This window comes from Corvus hawaiiensis, chromosome 3 (assembly GCF_020740725.1).
Source record: "Corvus hawaiiensis isolate bCorHaw1 chromosome 3, bCorHaw1.pri.cur, whole genome shotgun sequence".
In the NCBI taxonomy this organism is placed as follows: Eukaryota; Metazoa; Chordata; class Aves; order Passeriformes; family Corvidae; genus Corvus; species Corvus hawaiiensis.
The window spans coordinates 87,937,080-87,950,824 of record NC_063215.1 but is presented as its reverse complement, the minus strand read 5'-3'; the positions used below and the strand labels follow the sequence as shown (position 1 = coordinate 87,950,824).

Genomic DNA, 13,745 nt, shown 5'->3' with positions numbered 1-13,745 from the left:
ACTTTTTTTCTTTCTAAATCATTTAAAAAAATTAAGACCTGAAGAGAAGGGGAGGGAAAAGAAGAAGGGAAAAAAGAGAGAGAGGAAAGAGAGAGAAGTGAAGGGGAAGGAGACACAACCAAGGTAGAAGAAAATGAGTGCAACAGGAAGAATCCAAGTCCTCTGGGGTTTTTTTGCCAGCCTGGAGTTTTATCACCAATAGACAGAGATCTAACTGTTCAAGGAGAGAGGCAGCTTCCCTCATGGCCATGAACTAACAGGGAGGAGAATCAGGACACCTTTCTTTCCTTGGTGATGCCTCCTGCCACAGTAGAGGTGGCTGATCTTCTAGATGGTTCTCACCATGTTTTGCCCACATTGGCTCTGCTCATCCTTTTCCCTGGTGCACAAGTGATGGCAGCTCATCAGTCCTGCAGATGTCCAGCTCTGATGTACATATTCAGCCCCACTACAGCTTTGCTTAACCAGGTCATTTGCATGCCCAGATCTGTGCAGCTCAATCTATCCAGCGCCTTGCTCATCACAGGGGATGTGCTGCACTGCTGGAGAACTGGGGAGACTCCCTCATGACAATTAATGACTCCTACTGACCAGAGCCCACAGAAAGCCACTATCACTTTGCATTTCATGGCATTAATCAACACTGGGGAACACTCAGAAAGTAAATTAATTGAGTAATGCAGTTTCTTACCTCACTCAGCTTAGCCCAGTTGAAGGATTTCAGTGGATGTGAAGGCTGCGGGATAGATTTCTTCTTCAGACTGGGGCCACCAGTGGTGAAGGTGGTTGTTGAAGGGGGTGGCACCCCCATGCTGAAGAAAGGTGGTGCTCCTGGCGGAGGAGGAGGTCCTCCGGGAGGAGGTGGTGGAGCAGGAGGAGGGGGACAGCTGGAGAAGGGCAGAGGAGGTGGCAGCGGTGGCAAATTCTCAGACATGTGAGAAGTGGACAAAGCTAATGGGCCACCTGGAGGAGGGGGTGGTGGGGGTGGGAAGGAAATGGTGCCCCCTTGCTGGAAAATAAAAAACACAGAGAAAAAGAAAGCAAACATTTTAAAAGGCACAATAACTCCATGTTGCCAGCTGATGTGATTTTATTACGGCTTTCAAAATATTTGATGTTTTCTTTAAAGCCTCCTGCACTCAAAGCCATGCAATAAAGGGAGGAATCTCAGCTTTCATTTAAGAGAAAGTTTCAAGCCCTTGGAGTTGTGGAGAAGAGCTTGAAAAAAAGAACCATAAATGGCTCAGAAAAACAGAAAGCTGGTAAAAGAAGCCAAAATGTATTATTTTCTCCTTATGTATGAAAAAAGAGAAAAGTTCAATCTTATGAACTTTTGAACTCCTGGGTTTAAAAGCTAAGGGTTTGAAACACTGAATACCTGTCATTAGGCCCCACTAATGCAAACTGGGAGAGGGGAGGAGGGAATGAATCTGCTCTCTGCAGTGTCTAACTTCTCAGGGCTGTGTTCTGGTGAGTTGTGGCTCAGGCACACTGCTGGGATAGAAGGAGCACCAAACAGGAGGGAGCACCTGCAAATGTCACTTTTGCAGAACTCCAAGGCAGTTCAGATGCTCTTGCAGCACAATAGGAATCATGTTTCTTCCCTAAATATACTTTTGTATCAGGGAGGTTTCTCTCTATTCCACTTAAATAACAACCAGGGCTACCCCACTCAGCAGTGAAAATTGTGGCTGGAGAAGACGCGTGTGCCTCAGCAGCTCCTGCAAGGAACGCAGCTGAGGAGAAGGAATGAAGCAGCCCATGCATTAACCATTCTATACCACCAGCTCAGGGATTTTGGTCTCAGCTAAAAGATGAGCAGCTTCTAAATATTCTCTATTATGACCACAGATGTGCTTCATTCAAAATAAGCTTTTGTTCACCATTCACTAGTTAGCAGCCTTTAAAAAAGGATGGGGAAAACTCCCAGTCTCATACCGAGAACTCATTAAGTTGAGCCACCAGATCATTCATCTGGTCTCGGGTCTGGCGCAGCTCCAAGGATTCTTTCTGCAGCTTGTCCTTCATTTTGTTCAGTGTCTTCATCATTTCATCCTTCTCCTGGGTCTTTGTTTCACATTCCCGCTCCTTCTTCTCTAGCCTGCTCATCAGCTCAGCATGGTCTAGGGGGAACATGCAAGTGGGACAGATGACAAAAAGCTCATGAACAGCCCCTGAGGAGATGTAGGTTATGCTGAAATAAAGCTGACAAATCTGTCAGCTCAAGCAGGGATGTATAACAAGAGCAAGAAAAAGAAAATAGAGTCTGACCATCCTGACAATGACCTTCAGTGATCAAGACAGCAATGCCCAAGTTTCGGTTAGACTGTAAAATCACTTCATGTGAGGACTGAGGGGACCCCTACCCTGTGAAACACATAAACTGTTCACCATGAACAAAATGTATGCAAAAGGAAAAGTTGTGCCCAGCTGTGCTGCTTGCTGCTCTGTGAATGAATTGGGATCAGTCTTGCCTCCGTTTCTGCCTACCCAAGCACAGAGGATGCACTCACCTTTCCGGAACTTCTCTGCCTGATCCCTCCACTGCTTGACTTCATTTTCATTCACCAGCCTGAAAGATGAAATGAGATAATTTAAACTTTTTCTGAGCTACCCAGGTTGAAAGGCAAATGGCCATTACGTGTAGTGATCAGCAAACGGAAACCCGGTGAGCGTACAAGTTTATACAGCATCATGCCAGTGGTCCTTCTGGATCCAGATTCTGCTCCCTAGCCTACAGCTAATACAAATATGATGCCTTGTTACTCAGTGTCATAAAAGGCATAAAGGAATGGCTGGGGAAGAAAGACCTGACACATTCCTGTCTTCAGGTGATGCTCTCAAAGTGCCAACTCTACTTATTTTGAAAGAGAGAAGACATCACCAATATAATCCCAGCTGGTATGGGTTAAAAATTACCCCATCCTTAATATAAAACCAGATTACCATTGTTTTTCCTACTTTCTGAGGTTCTATTTTTTTTCTTACAAGGAGGAAGAACACTTCTCTATTGGGTAATATATCAGTAACAAGGCAATTCTCATATCTCATACTGGCACAGCTATTTCCTATTACTGACAGAAAATATGCAGGGCATGCTGGGGATTGATTAGATATGCAGAATGAGGAGTAGCTATGAAAGTAGAAAGGGAAGATCAGGCATGAAATCTACAATGAAGTCTGGTATCCAACACCACTGTATTTTTCCATGACAAGAAATCAGTTTCGATTTTGGCTCATGCCTGTAACAAGAGGAACTGTAAAACTTTTAGTACAGGAGAATTTGGTTTCATATAAGACTTATGTTCTATAAATGTTCTTTTCAGTGGATAATTCGGAAGGGTAATGGGCCATGAATTTACCTGCAGAGGCAGTTGGATGAAATGAAGAATCCAAAAGTTTGGCTAAAAAAGGACTGAGAACAGGGAAGTTGAGATGAGAGCCAGCTCATGTAGCTAGACTTCTCAAATGATGCATCCTATGGGAAAAAATAATGGTAATGCCCTCAACCAAGTCTGTGGGTGAGAGCAAACAGACATTTTATGAAGAGGTAAGAGGTTTTGTGTGTCAAGTGGGGACTGCTTTCCCCTATTTGCAATCTTTTTAAACCATGTGTTCATTAGTGAGGAATGGGATCTACATAGAGATGATATTATTTTTATTGTTTTCAGTATCAAGGAAAGCTTTCATGAGCATCCTGAATGATAAAAAGGCACATGAGGAAGCCTTGTTATAAAATCTGAGCATTTTTTCTGCTCTTCTAACCAGATTAACATTTACTAGAAGTCAAAGACAAGGACTTTGCTAGAAGATACTGCCAAGCTAAGATGTCATTAGAAGGAAACTACTTAGAAGACTTAACTGCTTAACAAGACAATGAGAAGCTGTAAGTTGAAATAAGAAAGTCCTCACATATGATATTTTATCTCCTAAGCACCTGCACACTGATCATATCCTTATACCTGCATAACAGAAACAATAAATAATAATCAGCTTACATTTTAATGATATTTTTGACATTGAAGTTTTCCAATGGAGCTATATCTGGATCATCTCCTCGTTCATCCTGAAGAACAATTTGTTGGAGTATTCTGTCCAACAGCTGCCACTGCTGGAAGTTTCCTCCATTCCTCTTATCTGTATGGAAAAAAGACCAACCCATGAGAACTTCCAATTCCACACTAAAGTGCACAGACCTGCCAACAAACTGGCATTCTTTCCTTCCCACCTTTCCTCTCAGTCCTGTATGCAATGAATTACAGAACACAAAGACTAACTCTGAACAGTTGTTAGCAGATTATTGACAAACACTTGGCATACTGGAACAGCACATAACAGGCACGGGCAACTTTCTGCCTGATTTGCACATTCAGGCTATGCAACCCTTTTGACAGGCTAGCTATAACTTGCACTTTAAATGTCTATAAAAAGGATTCCTTTGTGAAAATTAATACTCAGTGCTTTCTGGGGCTTCATGTTGAGGGCACTGAAAAAACAATGAGATGTTCTATCTGCATGCTTGGTTATCTGCAAGCCAGTAAAACTCAAGTGGCATGAAAAATTCGTACAACATGACCAGAAAGTGTGGAGATACAGAACAGAAATTGACTGGGGACTGAAAGGGGCTGACAGAAAGGGACTGATCCCATGGATATCAAAACAGAGGAGCCAGAGCAACATAAAGTTCACCTCATCTCTCTAAGTTACATGACCTATATCTTTAGATTCTTTATAACTGCTCCAGTACAATCCTGTCCTGGCCTAACAGGATTTAGTCCTTCTGCCACCAAAAATCCCAGTCAATATGTAAAGCTCAAGTGCTGTTCTAAAGAGTAATATCAAAGAGGCCACTGAGACAAAGTGTTGTTTGAATTTGTGCACAGCAGTACTTGAATCTAATGAGAGCCTGAGAACATATCACATTACTTTCTGAAAAGCACACCATAGTACATCTCCCTCATGTTCCCTTCTCAATCTGACTGCTCAAATATGGATGAAAGTAATGGAAGACCAGCACCTCACACATAACAGGATGAAGGCAGGCAGTTCTTTAGTGATCTTGCTGTTACATTCTGGATGCACAACTGGATTTTTTTATTGCAGTTAACAAGAAGATTCTTATCACTTCCTTTGGAAACAAATGCCAATATTATTTTTCACTTTGAGTTTAGTAGCTCTCCATTGATGCATTGCCATGAGATAGCAGCCTGAAGACTTATTGTGGAATTTCCCAGTGGCAGAACAGCTTCCAGTACTGTGCTGTTTCACCAGAAAAAATCCTCAGTGTCTTTTTTTAATATTCAAAATGCTATCTATTTCTGGGAATTCCTTGATCTACAGCACAAGGAGTCTTTTTTAAAACTTCAAATTTAAAATCATTAAAAGCTTTGTCAGTGACTAGCTGAAATGTCTCAGCCACTTAATTTTATTTGCAAGTGCAGAGAGGTCAAACTGCTGCCCTAAGTATTGCGACAAAAATTTTGCTGGATGGAGTCAATGTAAGATACCAAGTTCATCAGCCACAGCCAAGTACTGAATGGGAGACAAGGGCAGTGTGTGCCCTGCTATCTGTGAACTTGTACATACACCAAAGCTTCACCCAGTTCTCCAGTGCCCCTTGCTCTGGCAACCTGTAAATGTACTCACATGGCATCTGCAAGCAGTGCTGGAGGATGGATAACAAATAGGGATAGGCGTCTGTGTGCTTCAATCTCTTCTTGATCAACTCAAACATCTGAGAGGCACTTTTTGTATCAATGTGGATCTGAAGTGAGAGAAGAAGAAAAACCATCCACAGTGAAAGCCTGTTGAACTGTGAAAGATCCAGTCAATACAAAGACAGGCAAGTTTTCAGCAATTGGACCTCTGCAAAATCTCCTGCCATGTCCAGCTGCAGGTTCCAGTAACAGACACAAGGGTCCTTGACACCAACCTTGTCATCCCTACCCAGTATGGAAAAGATCCCCAAAGTAAAGGGCTAGAAAGGCAGGAGGCATGCAAAGCCACCAAGAAGCTGTTCTGGAACAAGCAAAACATTTGGGTCCTAGGAACTGGTGGCACAAACAGTAGAAGCTAAGAAAGAAAGGGACAGTTGTTCTGTATCTGTGTGCAGCAAGAGGTGTTCACAAAGAAAGAGGAGACTAAACCATTTGGGACCCTACAGCTTTTTATTGATGCCAGAGGTTGTCTTTGTTTTATGTTCATCTTTAAAATCCATATATTCTAAAATACTGATCCTCTCCACAGGCTCCAAGGCAACAGTCTTCATCAGTTTCATGTAACCTTGGGAAGAGTATCAGAAAACAGCCTAAACTTCACCCATAGTCCTGTAAAGGGGATGTGTGAAACTAGAAGGCATCCAGATCATCAGGACTGAGAAACTGAGAGCAGGATTGAGAACCTCCTTCACTCCTGAACATTCAGGCAAACAAAAGAAAGAAGTTTTTATCAAAGACACTCATCAGAAGTCCTTTGTGTGATCACTGTTTTCATTGTTCACACACCACATATCTCCTACTTGCTAAATGAGAAACAGTGAAAACAAGAGCATTGGCTACTCTCAGCATCAAAGTCAAACGTTAGTTTTAGGGAGCACAAAGGAAATTTGCACCAAGCGTCCCGAGTGGATGCAAGTTCAGCTTTGTCGAGTTCAGGTACTCCAAAGAAAAACTTACCAGGTCAAACCGCTTGGCAAGCTCCAGGTCATCTTCGTTTCTGACCATCTCAAAGAAATCTAAATGTCTAAGAGGAAACAGAAAAACAAAACATCTGCCAATGTTCATTGCATGATTCAGACTTAGAAACTAAGTGTGTCACTATAGAAGCAGCAATACCTCAGTTCAGCTAGAACATATGGAAGTTGGCAAGCCTTTCCTACATGAAGTGCTGTCATAGGTATGCAAGGCAAGGGGGTCAGTGACAGGCCAAAGGAAAAGGCTGGCAGAGGTGTACACGCTCTGTAACTGTGCCAAGTCACTGTGTTGAGGTAAGATTCAAAAAACCCCAATAAAATAGGAAAGGGACATTATGTTTTTGATTAATGCAATGCCTGCAGTGATCACACATTTCAGAAAAGTCCACACCATACTTGCTAGCCATCTATTAGATCATTAACAAGTTGATTCTTCTTAACAGTGGAGCAGAGGTGCATTCAGCGGACCAGTTCACAGCAGTCTCTAGATATTCCTATTGATAAGCACAGCAGCATGACAATGTTTGGATCTGGGTGACCTGGTGAGTGACACATTTGAACATCTGGACTTGGTTTACACAGAGACTGGAGCACAGCAGACGATGTGGAGAAAGACTGTGGCACTGTATATATCTGACACAAGAGTCTATGTAATCCAGGCATCCGAGATCCTTGCAAACCTCTGTTATTCTCTTGACTAACTTGCAAAATCCAAAAGTGCCCTAAGCCCCTCCTAAACGCTCCTGGTTGCTGTCCAAAGGAATACAGATTACCTATAGGACAGATTCTCTTATTCTTGTTTATAATGTTGCAGATCAAAAGTAACATTCTGGTTCCAGCTCTGCAGCAAACTGCAGACATACAACTTGGAAACTCAGAACCTGCACTTAGGCCATGCATACTCAGTCTCAATGAATTCAGTGGAGGCTTCCCTCCCTCCAACCAGGACATGCTTTTGTTCCAGATTTGCTTCAAGAGAAAGCAATTAGAATTGCTTTAGAATTGCAATGGAGGAAATCTTTTGCCACAGCCTCTGCCAGCTTAGTATGTATATTTCCTACCTCATCTGCTGATGTTAAGGACAAATATTTTTTTTAATTTTTTTTTTTTAGAGAGTCAGTTTCAGGAGGAGACAGAGACAGCTGTCTCAAATAAAGAAGAGTTTCTAAGAAGTCTTTCTGTTCATCAGTAGCTGTTGTCCAAAAATAAGTCTTACCTGTCCAGTGTGGCATTCTCGTGTCCTCTGAGCTTGTCAATGACAGGTTGAATTCCCAGCATTAGGAACTCATATCGGAGGTGCAATCGGAACTCCAAATTGTCCTTAAAAAATGGGGGGAAACCAAGTTATTTGTTTTCAAAAGCTGTCAATCACATTAAAAAAAATTACTTAAAACTTCAGTTCTTCCCTTTTTAATATTCTCTATCCTGGCACCAAATTCACATGATGATTAATTCCAGTAAAGTAAGTAAAAAAGAAATTAATGCCTTTGCCTCCATTTCACCTAAAAGTACAGGTATGTACTATGAATTTTACATATGCAGTCATAAGGACAGCACAGTCCATGTCGTTCCATAAGGAACAGAAGCTATTGGCTTTTTTCCTGCTAGTCCATTAAAGGTTCCCCTCCTGGTTATAGATGAACAGTATTGCAGTCTTCCTCCTGGTTTTTCTGTTTATTTGTCATAAAACCATATACATAAAATCACATACTCTGACCTTCTGACATCTATTCACTGGGATGTTACAGGATTCCCAGAGACAAAGACAAATACATTGTCAGACAGCTCTCATGAGCTTGTTGTCTGTTGTGGTTTAACCAAAAAAGACAAAAAAGCCCACGTCACAAAAGTAACACGTTTTATGAAATAAATCAGTTTAAACTATCCTCCAGACTCAAAAGGAAGCCTTGTTAATAAAAGTAAAACAACGGGGCTTTTTTCTGAAATGTCTCCCTTTGATATTTTAAAATTAAAATGTTTTGAGTTTGGCTTTGAGTCAAAACAACTTAATATTTCAAAACATTTCTGAAGGTAAACCAAAATATTTTCCAAAGAGGCTGAAATAAAAAGGTAAATGCTCTGCAGTTCTTAAAACAAACAAACAAAAAAAACCCCATAACCAAAACAGCAAAAAACCAAACAAGCAACCAAAAAACAATCCAAAGTAAGCACTTCAGTGTAAATAGTCTATGTTATATTGAAGAAGCTTGAAATGAAATAATATGGAACACACTGTAAGACTGATCTGAACAACTAAGCATTATTTTCCACTAACTATATCCACTCACTACCACAAGATTTGTGACTTAATCTACTAACTATTTCCAAGGTAAACTAATTTAAACGTAACATTTTCGAAGGAATTTCCAGGGCAGTGGCTCACCTCACCAGCGCCTGCATTCAGAACAGCGTTGATAAAAGACATGATGGCTGTTTTGAGGTTTACTTCATCTCGGTATCGCCCCATGCTCCGGTCGAGCTCATTTAACAATGACTGAAACAGAACAGCAAACAGCGTTAGAGGACATAAGCCAGTTCCTTGCAGGATAGATTGCACTTCTGTATACAGGGGGAGATAATTGTAAAGAGCTGTCTTTTGAGTAATAAAGCCTATGCCTGAACCTTGAAAGACTTCTCCTTGTTCCTTCACTTACCACCATTTAATATGAAGCAGACAATTATTACCTCTTGGTAAGCTCCTTTTATGGATTTTCAAATCACAGGAATATCCCCTGTGCATACAGCTCCAAAGCTCAAAGTTGAATTACACATCTCCACTGGAAGTGCAGTTAAGCTCCATTTTCCATGTTAAAGACTCATAGAATGGTTTGGGTTAAAAATGACCTTTAAAGATCATCTAGTCCTGACCCCCTTGCCATGGGCAGGGACATCTTTCCACCAAACCAGGTTTCTCAAAGCCCCATCCAGCCTGGCCTTGAAAACTTCCATGGATGAAGCATCTACAACTTTTCTGGCCAACCTGTTCCCAACCATCTCCACCCTGATCATAAAAAAAACCTCTTCCATTTATCCAACCTATGTCTAGCCTATTACAGTTTAAACCCTTTAGCCCTTGTCCTGCCACTACAGGCCCTGGCAAAATGCCTTTCTCCATCTTTATTATAAGCTCTGTTTATACATTGAAAGGCTGCTGGAAGTTCTCCCCAGAGGCTGCATGTCCCCCTGTTAACCAACTAACAGAGGTACTTAGCATTCAGGGGGTGCTCAGCACAGGCATGCTTTTGGTCTAATTTCTGCATACATATTGGTATTTTACCATAATCTTGTGAACATCAGGAGACAAAGGAGAAAAAGACTAGACAAATAACGTTGGTAGGTTTTGCCTTATTTAGGATTAATTCCACTTGAATATTGACCAAAGAAGTTATATGCAGAAACTGATTAGCCATGAAAGCAACTCTACTTTTAGCTTTGTACTGATCATCATTAATCTTCTCTTCAAGATCTTCTCTGATCAGTTCATAATTCCAAGGATGATTTTCCTTACTGAAAGAGTAACAAATTCCACTTGAGATCTGCCAGTTCAACTGTATGAGTTTCACTCCAGCGTTAACAATAAATGCCTCACACTCATATATTTGTTTTGCTGTCACACTAAAAAAGAGAGAATTCTGTTTAGTCTCCCCAGGAAGATGTTATAAGATGTTATATCCCTTTTATAGAGGGATAACAAAGACAAAAATAACTTTTTAATGTTCAGCTCAGCAGACCATCTAAATAACATTTTGACGCTATGGTGCTGAATAAGGAAGCTCATTTTCCTCTAGTCAGTCTTTTGTCCCTGGGGACTGAAAGTGTTCATTCATAGCAAAATCCTTCCTCTGCTAGTCATCAGTTTCACAGGTCTATCTTGTCTCCTGTAGAAAGCCAGGGAAATACGTCTCAAGAAACAGGAGGAATATCCTCCTGTGCATTCTTCAGGGGAAAGAATAACCTCTTGGCTTCATGCTTGTTTTTGTGCAAAAATATTTTGACCTATCATACACTGCTACTGACAGCTGTTTTTACATATGAGCATAGTATGTTCATTATCAAACAAGCTTGATTTCATAAACTCCTTTCTCTTGCTACTTCTACATTTCCCAACTGTAATTTTCAAATTTCCCTATTCCAGGCATTTGAGCTTTGATCTCATCCAACATCCCAGTAACTGTGCTATGACCAAATAATATTTTGCTAGAAATGGGAACCAGTCTTACCTAAAAGCACATAAAATGCCCTACTGAGCCAGGCTGGTGGTCAGCTCAATCCAGCATCCTAACAGTGACAACCAGAAACTATTTGAGAAGTCTTTAAATTCACCAACAAAACTAACTGCTCAACTTGACAAACAAGCAGAAGTGAAATAAATGAGGGAATTTTATTCTGTTACCACCAGCTTTGACACTGAAATCCAAAGCACATGTGCTTTCTTAGAAGAATTGAATTAGCCATCACTACAGAAGCATCAAAACCAAGGATGATTTTGCTGGTTTTCTTCAGAGGCTTCATTCCTGTCATATTTTCTCACAGACGTAAGTCTGTGAGAAAAAAAACGAAAGTTTTCTATCCCCCATTTTAGAACACTGAACTACGAGCAGAATGCAATGGGAGGCAAACCAAATTCAGGGCAAAATAACCCAAACCCCTTTGTTGCACTAATCTAATTGAAGAGCAGCACATCTTCATGTAATTGTTCAGCTTGACAAGGAAACACTGTAAGTTCTTGTAATTCCTAAACGTCAGAGTCTACACCCACATACTGTGGCCAAACTCCAGTATCTCCAACTCTTTGCAAATGGCTGAGGTTCAAATCTTCACTTGAACATTTCCTGTGAAAAAAGGTTTCACCACACCTCTTGGCAGCCAGTTCTGTGGCCCAATTGATCTTATGGTTACAAAGGTTTTTCCTACTATTTAAGCAAAACTTTCCTCACTTAATCCCATTATTCCTCCTCACTGACAACCAGTAGGGTTTCATTCAATCTGCAGCAAACCTCAAAAGGCTTTGGCTGAGCCCTCAAGGGAAGAAAGAAATCAAGGGGGAATACAGCCTTTTAACTTGTTCCTTGTTAGATCCTCTACTACAACTCCAAATTGATCAGATTTCTCCTTACAAACTATGGTCTGTACTGACAGTGTTTAACACAAACCAGGCAAGGGGGCTCTGGAAGGAATGCTCCTGACCTCCACCTTTTTAACTGACAATATCAAACTTTCTTTATTCATTCACCTCAAACTTCAAAATTTCTAGCAGCATTAAGGAGGAAAACAAGAGTTTTCTGCCCAGAGCAGCCCAGTTAATATTTCCACTGGCAAGTGAAATCAGTTCCTTTCAGTATCTAACCTAGGTTCTCTCAAGACTAAAAGAGAAATTCTTTCTCCCCACAGGGATCCACAGCTAGATGAGTGTTTTAAATAGCAGGCTATGCTGGAAGAGCACTGGAACATCCTGATAAACTTTTTGGGCCAAGAGACCATTATGAATTTGCAATACTAGTTTGTCTCAAAACATGGCATGTTAAAAAGTATAATGTGCTTCAATGTCATGACGCAGAAAAAAGGAGGGGAAGCAGCAAGCATAACAATAATCAGACAGGCAACAGCTTAGGGAAGAGACAGATTGTGCCCCTTTCACAAGGGAAACCAGTCATAAAATGGATAATTCAGACATGAAAAACTTTAAAATCAGAGACTCTTCTTTCTCAGTTTTCATAGCATTTTATAAAACTCCATCTTCACAAGAAAAAAAACCCAACAAGATAAAGGAACATTTTTATGATCACACAGTGAGCCAGTGACAGAATTACACTAGTACTGATTCTGAATACATCACATGGAAAAATATCCCAGCAAGGACAACAAGGCCTCATCTTCCTAATTCTACATTTTTGCTCTGAGGATTTATTGCTTGGATTTCAAATGTTTTCTTTCATCTCTCTTCTTTAAGGGACAGAGTAGGATTTGTAGGCAAAGTAGCATATTTCAAACAATTGGATGAAGACAGAGTTTTCCAGATTGCCTCAGGGAGGAGATTGAAGGCATGGCCTTATGCTATTGTGGTATTTGAGTAAAGAAGGAGTATTACTCTGAAGAGGATAATTTTCAAGGAATATCTTAAGATGAACTACACACTGCCCTGTTGGACATTAAAGTGAGAATCATTCCAGGCAGAAGGGAATAATAAAAGGGTTGACAATTAAAGCAAGCAAAGGGATAAGCTCAGGCAAGATGATGTGGAAAATGTCAGAAAATAGGAATAATGACTATATAAATTGAGACATAAACATAAAGTATAGAATCTTCTTGGAAATACTGAGACAAAGATGATTTTGGTAGACCTATAAACACACTGAATATCAAAGACAGGGTGAAGTTGCAGTACAAAAAGGCAATTGGGTGAATACTGGAGCCTTAACAAAAAAGAGTAAGTTCTGGAGAATGTCCCCAGGGCTTTAAAGTGAATCCCAACTGAAGTTAGGGACTGACAGTTGCAGTCAGTAGACAAAATGCTGGCAATTTAGAAACAAATAATATTTTACATCAGTTTCAATTCAGGGTAAAACATGAAATTTTTTGTTAAGGAAATAGTTCTTCATATTCATATAAGTTCTATATATATTTTCCATTAACTTCAGCAAAAAAAAAATAAAAAAAGAAAGAACACATCAAGAAGCAAAGACATCCTTTTTGAAATATTTCAGCAGAGTTTGATTAATGGTCTTCAGCTGGTATTACTTGGTGCAATTTAGTTAATTGGGACTAAAAGCATTTATAATGCTCAGGAATCTCACTGCAATTTGAATTTTGACTTCAGATACACAAGTAAAAAACTGTAAGTTTTCTATTCAAGTAATAGGAGCTATTGCAGGACAGGGTAAATGCAAGTTTAGTAAGAACTGTCTCTTAATTCACAGCTTTCCTTCTCCACTAATTCATTAGTTTCTGAGTCCTCTGACAAATTTTGGCAACTGTACCAGGTAGCAGGAGTTGTGTTTAGAACACTGACCAGTAATAACTTCTTACATTCAACAAAATATGCCATGTTTTATGT

At 40.3% G+C, this 13,745-nt stretch overlaps 1 protein-coding gene across 7 annotated transcripts in view; it reads right to left on the bottom strand.

The window, feature by feature from the left end:
* The window catches only part of DAAM2 (dishevelled associated activator of morphogenesis 2), a 204,208-nt gene that overhangs the window by 48,389 nt on the left and 142,074 nt on the right, over positions 1 to 13,745 (bottom strand). For all 7 annotated transcript variants that reach the window (XM_048296264.1, XM_048296265.1, XM_048296262.1 and 4 more), the window contains 8 exons: positions 9,075 to 9,185; positions 7,908 to 8,011; positions 6,675 to 6,741; positions 5,647 to 5,764; positions 3,999 to 4,137; positions 2,514 to 2,572; positions 1,939 to 2,123; positions 692 to 1,009 (listed from right to left, as the gene is read on the bottom strand). In XM_048296264.1, the coding sequence (XP_048152221.1) occupies positions 692 to 1,009; positions 1,939 to 2,123; positions 2,514 to 2,572; positions 3,999 to 4,137; positions 5,647 to 5,764; positions 6,675 to 6,741; positions 7,908 to 8,011; positions 9,075 to 9,185 (1,101 nt within the window). The remainder of the gene's footprint in view (positions 1 to 691; positions 1,010 to 1,938; positions 2,124 to 2,513; positions 2,573 to 3,998; positions 4,138 to 5,646; positions 5,765 to 6,674; positions 6,742 to 7,907; positions 8,012 to 9,074; positions 9,186 to 13,745) is intronic.